General features: G+C 37.8%; 1 protein-coding gene across 5 annotated transcripts in view; it reads left to right on the forward strand.

Moving 5' to 3' along the window:
• CTNNA2 (catenin alpha 2) overlaps positions 1–18635 on the forward strand; it is a 1099255-nt gene that overhangs the window by 343677 nt on the left and 736943 nt on the right. For all 5 annotated transcript variants that reach the window (XM_019443126.2, XM_019443134.2, XM_019443137.2 and 2 more), the window contains 2 exons: positions 2989–3108; positions 6651–6917. In XM_019443126.2, coding sequence (XP_019298671.1) covers positions 2989–3108; positions 6651–6917 — 387 coding nt within the window. The remainder of the gene's footprint in view (positions 1–2988; positions 3109–6650; positions 6918–18635) is intronic.

The raw sequence follows: 18635 nt of genomic DNA on the forward strand, positions 1-18635 counted from the left end.
CTTAACCAATTGTGCCATCTAAGTGCTCTGAAAAAGTTTTTGGAGAAAGTGTCCTGAGTATTCTGTATAAGAATTGCCTTTTAAAGTGTTTGGCTTATATCCCTGTAATTTCCTTTAATCCAGACACCCAGAAAGAAAATATCATTGTCTCTGTTTAAAAAAAACAAAAACAAAAAAAGGACCAACTTGGTTATTCTATTAATTTTGACTTCTCAGAAGAAGTGTCTGGTCACTGCCCTTTTTTTTTCCCCCCTTTTCCTTCTTGTTCCTTCAGCACCGCCCCCCCCCCCCCACCACCATTTGTCTGCTCCCACCACTCTCTGCTATGGTCCCATTTCTTCCAGACCTTGGACTGATTCTGAACCCATGTTTCTACATGAGAACTTTGCATTACTTGACCTTTGGAGATCCTTGTAGATTAAAACTCTAAGTACGGCTAAGTCTACCTTTACACAGAGACCCCATCATTGGTGTTTCTTTTTAAAAGAACTTCACTGAATGAGAAACATAGATTCAAACCAGCATCTGGATTCTTCAGATACAGCCAATAAGAAAATGTAAGGTATAAAGCAACAAAATAGATACTCCCAATTGGCCTGATTAATATTCAGTAAGAAGCCTGTTTTATATATGTATTAGAAAACAAATCCAAGATTTAGCTCCTTCTGAGATAATTATTTTGCTCTTCGCTGGAACCAGTTTTTATGTCCTCCGGAAAGATTTACAGCTCAAATAAGCAGCAGGAACAAATTAACTGCCAAGAGCTGTCCTCTCCATGATGGTGTTGATAGCCGTGTTAAGATAATTACAAATCTATTAGAAAGTGAGACATCACTGATTTGTTGTTTTAAAGGTTTGAGGTATAAGATTCTAATTAAACTATGAAAATGCTTTATCTGGCCTATTCCATACCATAAAATGTAACTTGATTTGAGTCCCTAAAAAAGTATCTTGACACACAACAGTCCTTTTTTTCAATGATTGTTACTGTTTTTCCTTGAGTATTATTAGAGCCTGGATAGGAATTGAACAAGACTAACATTGAGAAGTGAAAGTATTTTATATTTTTTACAGTTAAGAAAAGATTCAGAATTTCCATAGGAGATGTGAATGGAAACTTAATTTTATGTGGAGTCTAGATTACCAGCGTTCTAAATAACTTCCCTGGCTTGCTACAACTCTTAATAAAAATGGGTTAACCTATTTAGTAAATTGAATGGCATGTCTACAGAGAAAAAGGTTGATGATCTCCATTATCACTGGTTTATATACACGATTCTCTTCCTCCACTCAGTGAAACTTGATAAGGATATTGAATTAGGTATCTTTGTGATTGTGTCAAGCTTAAACAAAGGTAGATTTCTGTAGCTTAGAACTGTGTTAATCTCTGGCTTTTTCTAGCTGTTTTAGTGGTCCTTTATATTTCCGCATTGTCAAACGATGAACTCCCTGTATGTTCCCTTTGGCTTGCTTCAAATACAAAGAGCTAATCAGAATTCTTCAGTAGGCCCTGCATTTTCTTCACTTCACATGACTGAACTGCCTGCTCTTTTTCTGTTGCTTCTATTAGAAGACATCATTAGCAGAGGTCTGTCTACTAGGGTCCCTTTTTGTATAGAAGAACTTTTGATTGAGCAAACACATACCTGTTTTGTGCCTTACTCAGAACTTTTTTCTTGGTTATTTCCACTGGCAAAATAGCAAGTTGACTGATGATGATGTCATGGATTACTTCATATCTCAATTTTAGTTTTAATTTAAATTGAGACCACAGGTGTTTAATGTTACCAATTGTGAAAATCTTCACACTGTAGTAAAGTCATTCTGGAGGGGGCACCTGGGTGGCTCATTTGGTGAAGCACCAGCTTCTGCTGGGTCATGATCTCCTGGTTCATGAGTTCGAGCCCCACATTGGGCTCTCTTGTTGTCAGTGCAGAGCCTGCTTCAGATCCTCTGTCTCCCTCTCTCCACTCTCCCGCATGTGTGTGCTCTCTCAAAAATAAATAAAAACATTAAAGTCATTCTGGAGAATGACTTTAGTACCACCCAAATCCTCAAGTCATTTATTTTATTTTTTTTAATGTTTTTTACTTTATTTTTGAGAGAGACCTAATGTGACTGGGGGAGGGGCAGAGAGGGAGACACAGAATCTGAAGCAGGCTCCAGGCTCTGAACTCTCAGCATAGAGCCGACGCAGGGCTTGAACCCACTAACAGTGAGATCATGACCTGAGCCGAACTCGGAGCCACCCAGGCACCCACCAAATCCTCAAATCATCTGTAAAGGAGTTCTTAGTGAAATTCCTAATTCAAGTCTAAGACCTCTCTGCAAAAGTTGCATGATCCAGTTGGCAAGAATTGGAAGCAGGGCACATCATTAGGGAGGCATGCCTGCTCTCATTCTGCTCACCTGCATTCTACCCCCGCTGACACCACCTTCAGTGGCAACGAGGCTTCAGATTCACTTGCTTCTCCACGGGGTGTACAGCTCCTCTTCCCAGTGGATGGCAGGGTGTGAACTCAGTTCACAGTTACAGGCCGTTCAGCTCTGGCTGCACAGGTGTTGCCAAGAACTGTGGTTGCAGATTCAAGCGCACTCACACTTCAGGGAATTCCTTCAGTTATCGTTGGTGAAGCACTTCCTCCTGAAGATTTCTAGAATTTGTTTTCAAATTCCATGTTTTTTTCTTTGATCGATTTTCTTGTATGTGTCTATGTGAAATTATTAGTCTGTATTCCTCATCAGAATCCTAACCCAATAAACGACAATTGATATAGTTCTAATGCTTCAAGAGTTCAGGCATTATCTTTTTGGGTACAAAATATCCTGTGTGTTGTGAAGAAATATTCTGATTATAAGTACTTATTAGTGGTACTTCTATTTTATTTAAATGTGAATCCCTAGGCATATTTTTTTTAACAAATGACCATTTCTAACATGTTTAATATTTAAATTCTATCCATTGATAAATGTTCCTTATTACCTCAGGTGGAAGAGGCCTTGGAAGCTGTCAAAAATGCTACAAATGAACAAGACCTTGCAAATCGCTTTAAAGAATTTGGCAAAGAAATGGTGAAACTCAACTATGTAGCAGCAAGAAGACAACAGGTGGGGACAATTCAGGAAATGCTGGGGGAAAAATGTGTGTTTAAGTAACCTCCTAGCTGGGTAGGCTTAAACAACAGATCAGCCTTATCTGCTGGTTATCAAATTAGCAAATGTCCTCAGAACCTGTGATCAACAAAGGTTGCTTATTACATGGGTCAGTTTTCATAGCATTGTGGGCCCTGGGGTACTCTCTGCCCCCTGCCTACCTAGGGTAGGTCACAGGCCTCCTGTGTGACTGGTGGGAACCACTGTAACCTTTTTTCCACTGTAAGAAAAGCTCCCCAATCAAAAAAAAAAAAAAAAAAAAAAAAAAAAAAAAAAAAGAAAGGAGGGGAGAGTGGTTTCATGTAGTGCAGTGGATGCTTTCTGAGCACCACCCTTTGCCCTCACTTTTTGTTTCCTAGCCCTGTAGACCCCATCATGCATATGCATAGCCAAAATGTGCAGCATGTTGAGTGACCCCTTTATGAAAGACAAGAAGACTATGCAAAGAAAATCAAGGAAAGGCAGAGAAGAAAATAAATGTGTGGGGGTGTGGGATAACACAGGTTAAGTGTGAGTTACTCTGATGAAGGTGACTGACATAGTGTCTTCTGTCTTCCTTTTGTCTAGAGCTAGCACTCAATTTAGTCTATTCTAGTTGTTTGTCAAGTACCATTAGGATTTTATCCTCAAGGAATTTGTTTTTATTTTTTTCCCCTAGGAAAAACATCTCCAAATGTGAAAGGGTCAGTTAAAAATCCTTTACCCGTCCTCTTGACTGTTCCTATAATTCTTCAACACGTAGAGCAATTCCTAGTGATTTAAGATGGTCTGTGACCAACAAGAAAGTTTTATTCAACAAACATTTGTCGAGTGTTCTTCTGTGCCAGGTTGAAGGAACGTTGGTATTACAAACTGGACCAAGATCTAGTTTCTGCCCCTAACATGCTTACAGTATTCTTTGTGTGAGAGACACACGCATGTGATTTGAGATTACTTGATGATTTAAGTATTTAGTAATCAGCAAAACTCAAATGAGCTCTTGTGTGATAGTCCAAAATGTTAAGATGGGTAGGAGTGAAGTTACTCTGAAACACAAATGTGAGAACCAAGAAATCTACTTAGCTAATTTAAACAACTGAGAAAAAAGCCATTGAATCTTGATCTTAGTGAACCACGCGGGCAGTTGGGAAGAAAGGTAGGGGCCAGGACATTGGGAGTCTTGCAGAAGTCTTGGATTTTATTCTAAGTGGGTGGGTAGTATTGGAATAGTTCAAAGTTTGATATCAATGTCTCAAATACGTATTTTAGCATTTTAGATATGTTGTGCAGAAGGGAACGGAAGAGAAGAGACCAGCTATAGTTGGGGGGGGGGGGGCTGAAGTAGGTGAGAGATGGTGGTCTTGATTCGTTTGTAGTGGTGGAAATGGAGGAAACTGCAAAGAATCTGAGTTTATTTTGAAAATAGAACTCGGAGGACCTGATGTTAAATTGGACGTGTTAGGAAGTGACAGCAACCAGTTCAGTTCTAAGGTTCTGGTTTCAGCACATGAGTAAATGTTGGTAAGTTTACAGAGACGGGAAAGACGGGGTCAGTTGGGTACAGAAATTAATGTTTCATATTTAGATACATGGATTGTGAGATGCCTGTGAACTCTCCATGTAAAAATGTCAAATAGAAGAGAGTTGTGGGTTGGAGATGGAAACATCAGGTACTGGTGTATATATAGATGTGTACTAAAATTCATGGACATGTATGAGATTTATATGAGAATACCCATAAGTATCATTTATTTCATCAATACCTTATTTTTAATTAACTGCTAGTTCAGTCTCTTTCAAGAAAATTTAGATAACAGGTAGAATTGGAAGAAGGAAAAAACCATAGAACACCCAACCACCCAAGAAAAAAGTGGGACAATTTTGGTATATTGCATTTTAGTTATTTATCTTCATATTTTAACATATTTATAATCATACTTTGCATACAAGTATGCATATTATGTTCTACCTTTTCATTTATCTTGTAAATATTATTCATGTCATTTATTGAAAACTATAGTATCCAGAGTCTATCAAATAAATAAATGTTTCAGTCATTTACTTAACCAATTCTTCATAATTTAACATTTAGATTGTTTGGAGGGTTTTTTAATGTAATTAAGGAATGTTTCCTCAAATGTTTTTATGGGGAGAATCCCCCTTCCATCTCTTCCTTTTTTAAGTATAGGTACCCAGTAATATAATATGCAATTTCTGGACCAGAGTTCTGGAGGTTAAAAGGCTCTTCATGGCTAGTCGGGAGAAACCTTTCACTTTGAATGCCTAGATAATTATCTGGCATAGAAAGTACACACACATGTTGGTTACCTATTGGTGTTCATGTTTAGGATCAAAAAGAAATGCCCTCAAACTAGAAATCCTGTTGGCGGGCTAAATTCATTAGTGCATAAGCAAAAGATGATAGATGGTTCAGTTAATGATTACTTCTCAATCTGCCTTGACAATCCTAGATAACCAATAAATTATGCTTGTCTCAGAGTCGTTTTGACACACAAAAGAAAAGATACAATTGTTGCCAGGTAATTCATATAACACATACTGAATAAACAAATAGAAACTGAACCCCAGTGATTCAAATAACCTTCAATGATGTTTTGAAACTGGAAAAATTTCTCTGAGATCCTCAGCTGGCAATCCTACATGGCCTCAGAGAGCAGCACTGCCTTTAACATTTCTGTAAATGATGTGAACATTTTCTTAACAATGCTCTTTAAAGCTGAAGATCAAGAGATTCCCCAGTAGTATTATTTTGACAGCCAAAACTAGGAAGGCACATCACCTTTGATCTATTTTTATTCCCTAAACTCAGTGATTGAGCTGCTATTAAAGATAACTTTAAAAAAATAAAATGAAATGAACCCTAGTCCAAACCTGATAATGAAGTGGCAGATATGCACTAAGCAAAAATCAGAAGAGTTTGATTTCCCATGTTTGTAATTGTCATTGAATATAGGGGCAAGCAATATCAGAAGACTGAAGTCTGGGTTTTCCTCTGCTGCTTAACTAACTCCTATCCATGCAGGCTACTTGTCTGTATCTTGGTTTTTACATTTTCCCCAGCAATATTTGAGTGCCTTTTATAGGCCAAACGTTTGCTAATAAGTCAAGGGCCACTAAACAAGATCGGGTTTCCTGCTCTCAATAGATACAATACATGCTTAAATATGTAACTCCAGTACAGTATAATAAGTATTGATGATAGGAGGGGATAGGGGCTTGTGGGAGCAGATAGGAGACATCGCCTAGAGAGCTGGATGGAATAGGTTCCAGGAAGATGGGCCATGTTGAGTGAAAGGGTAGGGTAGAAGAGGAGTACTCCAGTATTTCATGCAGAAAGAACACCATACACAAAGTCCTGGCAGCTAGAGAGAGGACAGGGGAAGGTAGATGGTTTACAAAATTCAGTGGAGTTCTGTGAGTCTGACTCAGAGTTCAATAACAAAGGTTTCCATGGCAAACTTCATGGATGTGACAGGTCTCATGTTTTGCACACACAGGAGCTGAAGGACCCTCACTGTCGGGATGAGATGGCAGCCGCCCGAGGGGCTCTAAAGAAGAATGCCACAATGCTGTACACAGCCTCCCAAGCATTTCTCCGCCACCCAGATGTTGCTGCCACCAGAGCCAACCGAGACTATGTGTTTAAACAAGTCCAGGAAGCCATTGCTGGCATCTCCAATGCTGCTCAAGCTACCTCGCCCACCGATGAAGCCAAAGGCCACACAGGCATCGGTGAGCTGGCTGCAGCTCTGAATGAGTTTGATGTAAGTGTCCCAGTGGTGCACACAGAGGGGTATACACTTGCATTGAAAAAAATGATTTGGGGATGAAGGGCCACAGTAGCATGCATGAATTTACCCCTCGTAAAGGCTTAGGATAAAAGGTAAATTATATCCTATTTCTGTTGATGGGAATCCAACACAGTGGCAGAGCCTAGTTTTCTTGAATTCAAAGGATCTAACAACAATGTTGAAGAGGACTTGAGGTTAGGCAAGCAGAAGCCCTGTAAATCATTAACTTTTTTTTATCCCACTGGTTATTTAGGGATCATTCATCACTTGGATGATGATCTTTATTTTTAAGGGGACAAATGTCATAAGCAGTGTAGGTATAGGTTGCCTCTATGTTGTGCCTGGGTGAAGAACTACCCTCAATGTCTTCATTTTAAATCATTGACAAATGTTGTTGCCCACTGATCCCACATGGGATCACCATCTTCCTTGAATAGACCCCTCTGGGTAATGCCTCTGCAGGACCCATGAATGACCCACATTCTGCACCTGCTGTTTCTGGGGGTGTGTCCCAATGAGTGAAGCAGTAGGAAGATGGCATCAAAGTGAATGGGAGGCATGCATGTAATCAGTACCCCAGGATGAGAGCCCTCACTTGTCCTGGATCAGGATATGGACCCACCTATGGGATGCTGGAATTCATCTGAGCTCATTCTGTGTTCAGTGTGAGAGTCTAAGTGTGTTGTGAGAACTACCAAGATTTAAAATAATTGGTATCTGCTTTCAAGGATTCTATTTCCCTGTAAGGAGATGGGAGAAGTAGAATGTATTAAATACCTTTCAAGTGATAAAACACAGTATTAAAGAAATTCATAAGAGAAAAATAGGTTACTTAATAGCTGTGGAGAAAGATGATGAGCTTGCTTTTGGATCTGTTGACATGAATTTTTGGCAGGAGGTGACTGGCTAGAGAAGAGAATCAGGAACAAAGCAGTGATTGCTAGAGACCTAAAGCTGGAAGATATAATGGAGGAATAATTATGATACTTGACTTAGCTGTTTTCCCAGGGGTGTCTCCTCTTTTAGTTTTTTCAGTTAGTCAAAATATAATAGAGATAGCTTAGACCATATACTGTTTCCTATGTTTTTTTCTTTTTCTTTTTTTTTTTTTCTTGGTCAAGATTAAATACAATAAATTTAAAGTGACTGCCACAGGATCACCTGGGTGGCTCAGTTGGTTAAGTGTTGGGAGAGAAAGTTAGTAACTCACATATCACATTCAACTGATTTCATGCAAGTGACAGATTATATTTATTTAAAGATATTTGGAAATTTAGGGGCACCTGGGTGGCTCAGTTGGTTAAGTGTCCGGCTTCGGCTCAGGTCATGATGTAATGGTTTCTGAGTTTGGGCCTGGCTTTGGACTCTGTGCTGACAGCTTGGAGCCTGGTGACTGCTTCAGATTCTGTGTCTCCCTTTCTCTGCCCCTCCCCACTTGTGCTCACGCTCGCTCTCTCTTTCAAAAATAAATAAACATTTAAAAAATATTATTTAAGTATTTACCACAGGTATTGGGGGTTAATATGTAATTCACAAAGTTTGAGGAGACTCCATTGGAGCTAATAGAGTTAGTAAGGTTATCAGTTTTAAAATAAACATATGTCCACAGATTTGCAAAGTGCAAAAACATAGAGTCATGGAAAAACAGATCCTATTTTTTAAAAAAATGATCCTGTTGCTAGAAATGAAAAGTAGTTTGTTGGCTTTATTTTATTCCTTATTTCCTTATAAATGTTGGAAATAATCCTGATACAGATGTGGAGGACTAGAAACAAACAAAACAAAACAAAAAAACTGAGTGGCAAGTTCTACTTTTGGGTATGATATCACAATGATAGCACAAGCCTGGGTAGGAAAACTATCGATTCTTAATTTTTGCAATGTTCAGACAATCCCAATAAAAATTCTAAGAGTTCTTTTGCAACTTGACAGAGTAATGATGAAGTTTTTTTTCTGGACTAAGAATGAATAAGCCCACATTTTAAGGAGATGAAAATGAGCGGGTGATGTACTCGATATTAAAACATTCTAATGCTACATTAATTTTAAAAGTGTGCATTAGACCAAAAAATGCCTAGTCAAGTTAAACAGAATAGAAAATTGCAAACAATCTACAATACAAAATTATTTTATGAAATGATAGTTTTTAAAATTAGTAGGTGGATTAGTCAGATTTTGACAAAACTATATTTTTATAATCCTATGTTAATTTCAAAAAGTAAACAGTAAACCCTGCCAGGACCTAGTAATAGGAGTATAAGCACTGAATGCAGAGAACTCCCTGGAAGGACAGTCAGACCCTTCAGCTGCTGCCACCTTCTGCCCAAGAGTGAGGACTCCACCTTCCCATTTTCTTTTTATTCAGAACCTTCTCACTGAAAGGAGCTTTTACTAAAAATGAGGTTCACAATACAAAAGGCTTTGACTCATAAAATAAAACTTAAGCCTGTATGGGGAAAATCTATTAGCAAAGTATGTTGGAAATACTTAAACGTTTGAAATGTTGGTTGTGTGTGTGTGTGTGTGTGTGTGTGTGTGTGTGTTGTTTTTTTATTTTATTTTTTAATGTTTATTTATTTTTAAATATGAAATTTATTGTCAAATTGGTTTCCATACAACACCCAGTGCTCATCCCAACAGATGCCCTCCTCAATACCCATCACCCACCCTCTCTTCCCTCCCACCCCCCATCAACCCTCAGTTTGTTCTCAGTTTTTAAGAGTCTCTTATGTTTTGGCTTCCTCCCTCTCTAACCTCTTTTTTTTTCTTCTTTTTTTCTTTTTTTCTTCCCCTCCCCCGTGGTCTTCTGTTAAGTTTCTCAGGATCCACATAAGAGTGAAAACATACGGTATCTGTCTTTCTCTGTATGACTTATTTCACTTAGCATCACACTCTCCAGTTGCATCCACATTGCTACAAAAGGCCATATTTCATTCTTTCTCATTGCCATGTAGTATTTTGTTTTTTTAACTGTAGTGATACGCTGTGCAAATAGGGCTTTGGGAGGTTAATACAGAAATGTAAGTTTCTTACAGAACATGACATATTAACTAAGTAATTCACTGTATTTTAACTATTATACTAAGTAAATTTTATTAGTTAAAATAAGTGTATTATGTTTATTCTATGCTTATAGAATACCAGACCACTCAATCATATATTAGCTAAGTATATTAATCAAGTAATATTTTATTAATAAATGTATACTGGTTCACAAGCTATATAAATAACTAAAGCATTATCTAATGTTTCAAACTTTATTTCTCAGAGATTGACAAATGTTTAAAACTTCATTTCTCAGAGATTGACAAAATTCATCAGGGAGAACCATCTAAATTGGTGATTTATAGATAGTAATTCAATTGGGTATGGTTCCCTAAAAATTTGGTAAGTGCAATTTCAGTACTTTGTCAAAAATAGTAATGCTAATAAAGTATTACAGAATATGACCAGATATAAGGTAATTCGCCATTTGTAGATTTGATTTTTCCACCATTTGACACCAGCAAATCTAGACAGTCCTTAAGGATATTTGAAATTATCACTAAAAATTAATGTTCTCCTTCTCTTGGTGACAGAATTCTCCATGTTTGTTCTTTAGTTGCATAATGAATACTTTGGTTGTTTTTTTTTTTTTTTTTTTTTTTTTTTTATTCTGCAGACATATTGACTTGAAATTGATTTTTGAATTCAGACATCTGTCTTATATCCTAAAAGCTATTATCAGATATTAAACAAATTGATACCACATTGGGAGGGAAACTCACTCAAACTTCCTGTGAATTAGTTTTCTGGCAATATCCCTTCCTGATGCTAGGTTTACTGACTTGCCAACGTGAAGGAGATTTTAAAAAGTAAAGTATGTTTGAGATCCTGAAGTGAAAGGAACTATAGAAATACACAAGTCCATTGTGAGCATGGCTAGCATGCCTTAATGTTCAATTTCAAGCACGATTTGTATTAGTCATCAGTATGCAAAACCCAGTTTTATGGGCAGTAGGATGCAGAAGTGACGTAAAGTTTGATAGCTGACTAAAAACAAGGTAGAAATTAGTATTTTTACGTTAATTTGTTAAGTTGTAGGATTGATTTTTTTATTTTTTATTTATTTATTTTTTTAAATCTAGGTAGTTAAAATTGTGGCTCAATGCATGGTGACCTATTTTCTGGCACTATTTTTCTGCCTACATGAAGAGTTGATGTAGTGATTTATGGAGCAAAGGAATGAAGAAAAAACCCAGGATTTTAACAACTTGAAACTGTCAAGGGAGTTTCTAATGATAAAACAGCAAAGAGAAAATGATTGCTAATCAATGGAAAAATCAGCCTCTGTTCAAAATGTGGCAGCTTGAGGTAGTTAATTTTATTGGGTGAAACTACTAAGGAATACTGAAAAGAATTTTAAAAATATAATGACTACTCAGAAATAAATCTTATTAAAATGTCTTTTTTACTGCCAGAAAACTTGAAAGAGTGAGAGAGGAAAATTAAAAGTTATTCCTACAGAATTTCTATTTTAAAGAGAAGGGAGTATACTATATCTTGTTTTTTGAAGCTTCTTTTGTGGATGAAGGCACTTGAGAAAAATGGAAATTAACACCATTCATGACCCAGTCTTTATAATGGGTAGCTATTTGCATTTTAAACGTTTGTTTTAAATCAGGTAGTAAGTAAACACAATCTCAAATTCCTCTAACTTTATTACCTTCTTACTTGTGAATTTTCTTACTTTTCCCCACCTGCCCTGGGTATTTGCTTGATTAGTAATTATTTTCTTGGACATTTAGTTTCTCTTTCTCCACTAGGAGAAATTCCCTCAGCCTATAGAAAAATGTATTTCTCTTCTACAGTCTAAGAAGAAAATAAAGCATTAGTCTACTATATTTACCATTTTTCTCATACTTCACTCTTCTCCTTACACAGTTCTTTAAGAACAGTTCTTAAGTCAATTCCAGTCCTTGTTTCCGTGTCTTGGCTACCACTAGCTCTTCCCTTTTTGAGCCTTGTCATCCAACTTTTACTGCCCCTCCTCTGTAACTCTGTGTTTGAATCTTTAAGGACCCCCAAGTCTATGTGCTTTTACTTGCTAGTTCTCAACTACTTTAAATTTAGAATGGGTGGGGTGAATTTTAATAGCATTAACCATATTCTTTTTTTTTCTTCGTATTATTTCTGATTTGCAAGATTTATTTTTACTTGAAGAGTAGGGCAATCTGACCTTAACTACATTGAGTGAAATGTCACCATGACATACCAACTCTACATACATTGCCCTTGCTATTTCTACCTGATTTTTCATACCCTCTTCCCGCTGGTATTTCTTCCATTTTCTCCCTCTTTCTTTTTAAGTATAATTGTGTGGATCTAATTGTAATTCTCTTACTGCTGGTATTCAGTGGGTAGAAGTGTTGGAATGTGAGCATAAGACATCATGGAGCATCTGCATCACAGGCCAGTGAGGATAGCAAAACTCTTTATCTCACAAGGTTAGGGCACATAGACCAACTGCACTGATGGGAGAATTGTCCTCTGGGGAGCATCTCCATGTTACGGTGGTCACTGCCCTAAGGTGATTCCAACTATGTGCACTTCTCAGGTATATATGGACAATCTAGGAGATCTAGTTGGAAAAACATGGTTAAGAAACAGGAGTAAGATGGTAACTCATTTCATAGCAAGATCCCAGCCCATTTTTGGGACATGGAGGTTTCTGGACACCCAAGCATAATAACCCTAGCCCAGGGTTTAGAACCCAGGGTTGGAATACAGGCCCAGTGGAGAGCTGGAGTGCTAATACAGGTATCTTATGTAAGAAGACCAAATGCATGACCTCATGCAGACCTATGCTTCAGGAGACTAAAGAAGTAGAGCTTTTCAGTTGGCACCCTACTCTAAACATCTCTCTTCATACCTTTTGAATAGTGAGATTAATTCTTAGGTGCTCCTGTTGAAACCCTGATCCCTTAAGGAGCCGTGAACCAGAATTCTGGCTGGCTCAATGATTCTTAAAGGGTTTTATTGACTCATGGTCTTTCCAAGGAGGCAAGAAGGAATGCTTCCTTAAAGTAGTACATTTTCACAGAGCATCTTGTTGAGTTCCTTCCCAGTTCTAACCCTCCCTTTTACTGTGGAAATCAACATAGTTCTTTCTCAGAGAGGCTTACCCTAGGTCTCCTCTTCTCCTGTGATACTCTGTAAAGTCATTCTGACTGCAGACATGTGGGAACACTCACATTAGGTTATGGAAAAGGTAAGCTTCCTATGTATTACATTAGCATGAGGACAGAAAAAAGAGGAGAAGTCCCTGACAAAATACTGTAAACATACTGATGAAGAAAATTCAAAATACAGATTATGTCCTAAAGCAGTTAGCAAGAAGCAAACCAAATGCATAAAAATGAAAGCCAGTAAGTAGAACCATTTAGCTTCTGGAAAGCAATTTTGGGTTCCTAATTCAGGTACTAAAAAAGAGGAAGAAGGCAAATTCAGCAACTTTCTGTCTGAGTTTATGCCAATATTTTTTGAAGGCTTAACATCTGTAGAGTTGTATCTGTTGTTCTTTAATGCTTTTATTGGTACTTTTTTTTTAAGTAAGCTCTATTCCCAACATAGGGCTTGAACTCGCAACCCTAATAGCAAGAGTCGTATGCTCTACTGACTGAGCCAGTCTGGCACCCCTATTAGTACTCTTCAATAATCTCTGCCATATTCCTATCAAATGGTTCCCATTTAATGGCCTTTGGAAGTAGCCCAGGATATTGGGAAGAGCCCAGGACTTGGATTGCAGTGTGTGGCTAGTACTCCAAGCTCTGTAAAATTTTAAGAATGTGTGACCTTGGGTTGCGGAGATAGTATCTCCAGGCCTTGGAAAAAGATTTAGCTACAGGATAGCTAAGATGATTACGAGTATACAGTATGCCGAGTGAGATGTAAGAAGGAAGGACTGCAAGGTATAAAGGAGTAATACTCTGTAAACAGCTATAGTTACTGCGATGCATAAATGATGTGCTATACACTTACCTATGTAGTATGCGCCTACATACTAGTGTGTGTTGGGGGATGGGTAAAATTAGGGAGGATCAAATCATAGAAGATTTCCTGGAGGAGGCAGTGCCTGAGTAGGAATTAACATGCTGATGTGTGAATGAGTATTTCTCAGAAAGAACACCATTTCATGTGGCAGCATTATTCAGTAAAATACTCAGTTCTGGAACCCAGGAATGAGGAGAAATCTGGCTGAGTGAACTGGAGGGAAATCCTGGAGTGCTCTGTAGGCCTTGCAAGGCCAAGGGCTGAGCTTCAACCTGAAGGCATTAGGAAGTTGCTGGTGCTCTAGGCAGGGGAATGCATGGTCAAATTTGTGTTTTTAAAGTGACCTCTGCCTACAGGGTGAAGAATGGACTCAGAAGGGGCAAAGCTGTAGTGTAGGAGGGTGGTTATGGTGAACAAGGTGACCAGTGCCCTAAATCCATTGTTGGAGGAGGAATGGGATAAATGGGTGGGTCTGAACCATGTTGAGGGAGGAGAGTGAACAGGCCTTGACAACTGTACTTTTCGTTTTCATGTATCAAAAGTTAATGTTTTGTACAGTAATCTTTAGTTAAAAAGACGAAACATTTTTTAATTCCAATTATGAAATCTGGGGAAGTTTCAGTTGTTTGTGGGATATTTGATTTTTTGCATAAAAAAACCTTCTTACACTTTTTTTTTTTTCTGGCTCTTTAATTCACATATATACAAAACAGTATGATTATTAAATGCCTAGTAATTTACATAGATCTATATTTTGGATAATTTAAACTCTGCATCTAGGATTTTCCTGATTTAGTTTAAGTTATTTATATGTAATTGAGCTTTCATCAGTATGTGCTTACTAGTGCACATTTTACTTTTTAAAAACTAAATTTTAGACACACTTTTAAAAAAAATGGGACATGGATTTTCCCATCTGAGAGGACATAGTATCAATAACTGGGGGTTAGTAGGGTCCAGTGATTCTCATCTTTTCTACAGATACTATCACAATTTACTGCCTCTAAATCTGTCTGCTCTTTTCTACTCTGGCAAATTAAACTCTTGAAAATGGCCTTTTAAGCTTTTGTGGCTTAATGTGGTATTACAGCATTCGTTATCATGCACTGACATCTGGTGGCCAAATCGAACATTAGGAACACTCCAGTGCATTTCTGTATGCCTGTAAACCTAGCACAACCTAAATATGGGCCAAGACTCTGGATGTAAATACGGAGAAGGTGAACTCTGCCTTCATAGAACTGTCAGTCAGCTTCAGGCACCCTTCTGCACACTAAAATTATGAAATGGGAATTGCATTAATCCTTTTTGGAAAACTAGCTCTAGGAAAGTGGTAAAGATGGATACAGAGGCAGATGAGTTTGCAAGAAGAGAAGCTCCAGGCAGGAGGTAGAGCTGAGAGGGTCGTTCTGCTGGCTGTGTGTGGGACCAGGTCAGCCAACATCAACCAACAACATATTCTCTGCTTCCTGAGTCATACTACATGCCTCCCCAGGACGAGTTTATCCAGTATCCTCATTTTTTGTCCAAGAAATCTTACTGTGGGATACTGACCCCTCCAATGGCTTCTTGTCTACAAACAGCTTTAGTTTAAGGTGTTGTAAACCAGGAATATTTTCTGATTGTATCATTTAAATTTTTATTTTCTTAAAAGCTATTTCAAGGAAATATCCCAAGACAATTTAATTTTCTCTTCTATATTTCACTTAGTAAATATGGAGCTACAAAAATCATTGAGAAAAAAACAATATGATTTGAAATATTTGAAAGTTGTATTTGAAATTTCAAATCCTTATTAGCCTCCATGTTTTCTGTAATTAAAGTCATTATATTTTCAATCTTTTTATTTCTTTTCACAAGAGAAAATGAAAGAATCTTTTTTTCACTGAATAATGTTTTCCTTTTTTTTTTAAATATTTTTTAATGTTTATTTATTTTTGAAGGAGAGAGACAGAGCATGAGTGGGGGAGGGGCAGAGAGAGAGGGAGACACAGAATCTGAAGCAGGCTTCAGACTCTGGGCTGTCAGCACAGAGCCCGATGCGGGGCTCAAACTCATAAGCTATGAGATCATGACCTGAGCTGAAGTTGGACGCCCAACTGCCTGAGCCACCCAGGTGCCCCAGTAATGTTTTCCTTTGAGATTATTGGCAGATTCTGTGCATATGAGCTCACCTTTATTTCAAATAATTAGTTCTAAATGTAACTGATTATTGGTGTAATGGATCATCATATTCTACATTGTCTAAACGTGGGATGGCAAATACCATGTTGATTATCATCTAATTAGTTACACTGTAAAATTGGGGAACCAAATGAGCTCTTTTATCTAGTGAACTATTTAGTGGTGAAAAATAGGATTTATTTAAAATATTGACCTCCTTAGTCTTAGTTTCTTTCGCGATTTCTTACATTAGAAGTGCTTGTCTTAGCCCTTCAGGATTATACCTTTCCCTTCTATGCACTCTCCATGTTACAAGTAGGCATATATTCAGTACTCATTTATAGGATTTGGTTTGATTCCGTGATGAAGTAAACACGTGTGCTCATGCACACACACACACCTGCTCCTCCCCCCTAAAAACACTAATTTTGATTTCTTATTAACCAAACTCCTTAATATACATCCTGAACTTCTCCGACAGTATTTTCTGGAAACTTTACTGTAACCTATTGAGTCCCATTGTTTATTTATCCAAATGTTCTCTGGGGCTGTTTTGTTCTTACTGCACACATTCATTGAGCTAAGAACAGAGGGGAACGGTTACCCACAGATGCAAGTGTGGTAGTAAATTTGTCAGGTGGCTAACATCACTGAGGGCATGACTGGGGCCCATGCTAGTCATCCTCGTTACAGTGGTCATACTTGCGGACAATGGCACAGCATGGCGTAGGACAAACAGAACAAGCTTGTGTTTAAATCTGACCATATAACTCTTCCCTCCTTGCCTTTGTTTCTGCATCTATAAAATGGGGTAAAAATGTTGACTTACCAAGATGGTGATAATAGTTTTATGGGATAAACATTCTTAGGTGCCTCATCCTTGGTGGGCACTTAGAAATGCTAGTTGTCTTTTTCTCCTGCTTCTCTTAAAAGAAGTCACAGACAGATGTCTTCCATCCAAAGTTACTGTGGAAAATATTGGCTAGAAAATGCTTAGAGAACAGTTCCTAACTGAAAAGTTGTGTTCTTCCTTGGTCACATCCAGACCTCCAAGAAAAGTCTGGCCAAAGTGTAGATTAAATTACCCCCTGGCCTAAGAATTAATTTCTTAAAATCTTTTTTGCAGTATAGTTGACACATAATGTTATATTAGTTTCAAGTGTGCAACACTGATTCAACAGTTCTATACATTATACGGTACTGACTACACTAAGTCTAGCTACCATCTGTCACCATACAACACTATTACATACCATTGATTATACTCCCTATGCTGTACTCCTCCTCATGCTTGTGACTTAAAGTTGAGCTTTAGTACCTCTCAATCCCCTTCACCTATTTTGCCCATTCCCCCTCCCCCTCCCTCTGGCAAACACCAGTACCCTTCAGTCCATTTCTGGTTTGTTTTGTTTTGTTTTTTTAGGTTCCACACATAGCTGAAATCATATGGTATTTGTATTCCTCTGCCTGACTTATTTCACTTAGCATAATACCTTCTATGTCCATCCATATTGTTGCAAATGGCAGAATCTCATTCTATTTTTACAGCTAAGTAATATTCCTGTGTGTGTGTACATGCATATGTACACAGCACATCTTCTTTATCCATCTATTGATGGACATTTCAGTTACTTCCATATCTTGGCTATTGTAAATAATGCTACAGTGAACATAGGGGTTCATACGTCTTTTAAAATTAGTGTTTGTTTTCTTTGGCTAAGTAGTAGTAGAATTATTGGATCATATAGTATTTCTGTGTTTAATTTTTTGAGGAGCTTCCATACTGTTTTCATAGTGATTGTACCAATTTACATTCCCACCAACAGTGTACAAGGGTTCCCTTTCTCCAAGGATAATTTTTTTTAATGTTTGTCTATTTTGAGAGAGAGAGAGAGAGTGAGAGAGGAGGAGCAGAGATAGTGCAAATCTCAATCAGGTTCTGTGCTGTCAGAGCAGAGCCTGAGGTAGGGCTTGATCTCACAACTGTGAGCTGAAATCAACAGTTGGACCCTTGACTGACTAAGCCACTCATGTGCCCCTCTCCAAGGATGAATTATAAAGAGTGAAATCATAAGTCTAGTGTTAGCACTAGGAATGTAGGTTTCTCCCTTGTGTTTATTTGGTAATTCGCATTGCTTCTGATGTGGTGAAAGACCCCTTTATCTTCCTATTAAATATCAGAGTTATTCAGGTTTGGTGGTCTCTTAAGATTCTCCTAGTACACCAAGAAGGAAAAGAGTGGCTGACAGAAAGGGGTAAAAATGGAAGATGAAATGATGGCAAAGATTGGTGTTCTTCCTTCATCCAAGAACCACAACGCAAAGGAATACATAGTTATTTTTTAACATGTTCTACCCAGGTGATAACTTTCTACCACAGTTAATTAGCAAGGCACGACACTTGTTTTAAAAAGCCTAATACAAAAGATAAGGAAAAAAAACACTGTGAAAAGACATTATTAATGCCTACACTTAATGCTCAGCTTTTCTATCGCCA

The sequence above is a fragment of the Panthera pardus genome, unplaced genomic scaffold, assembly GCF_024362965.1.
Source record: "Panthera pardus isolate Hobbes unplaced genomic scaffold, ASM2436296v1 HiC_scaffold_25, whole genome shotgun sequence".
In the NCBI taxonomy this organism is placed as follows: Eukaryota; Metazoa; Chordata; class Mammalia; order Carnivora; family Felidae; genus Panthera; species Panthera pardus.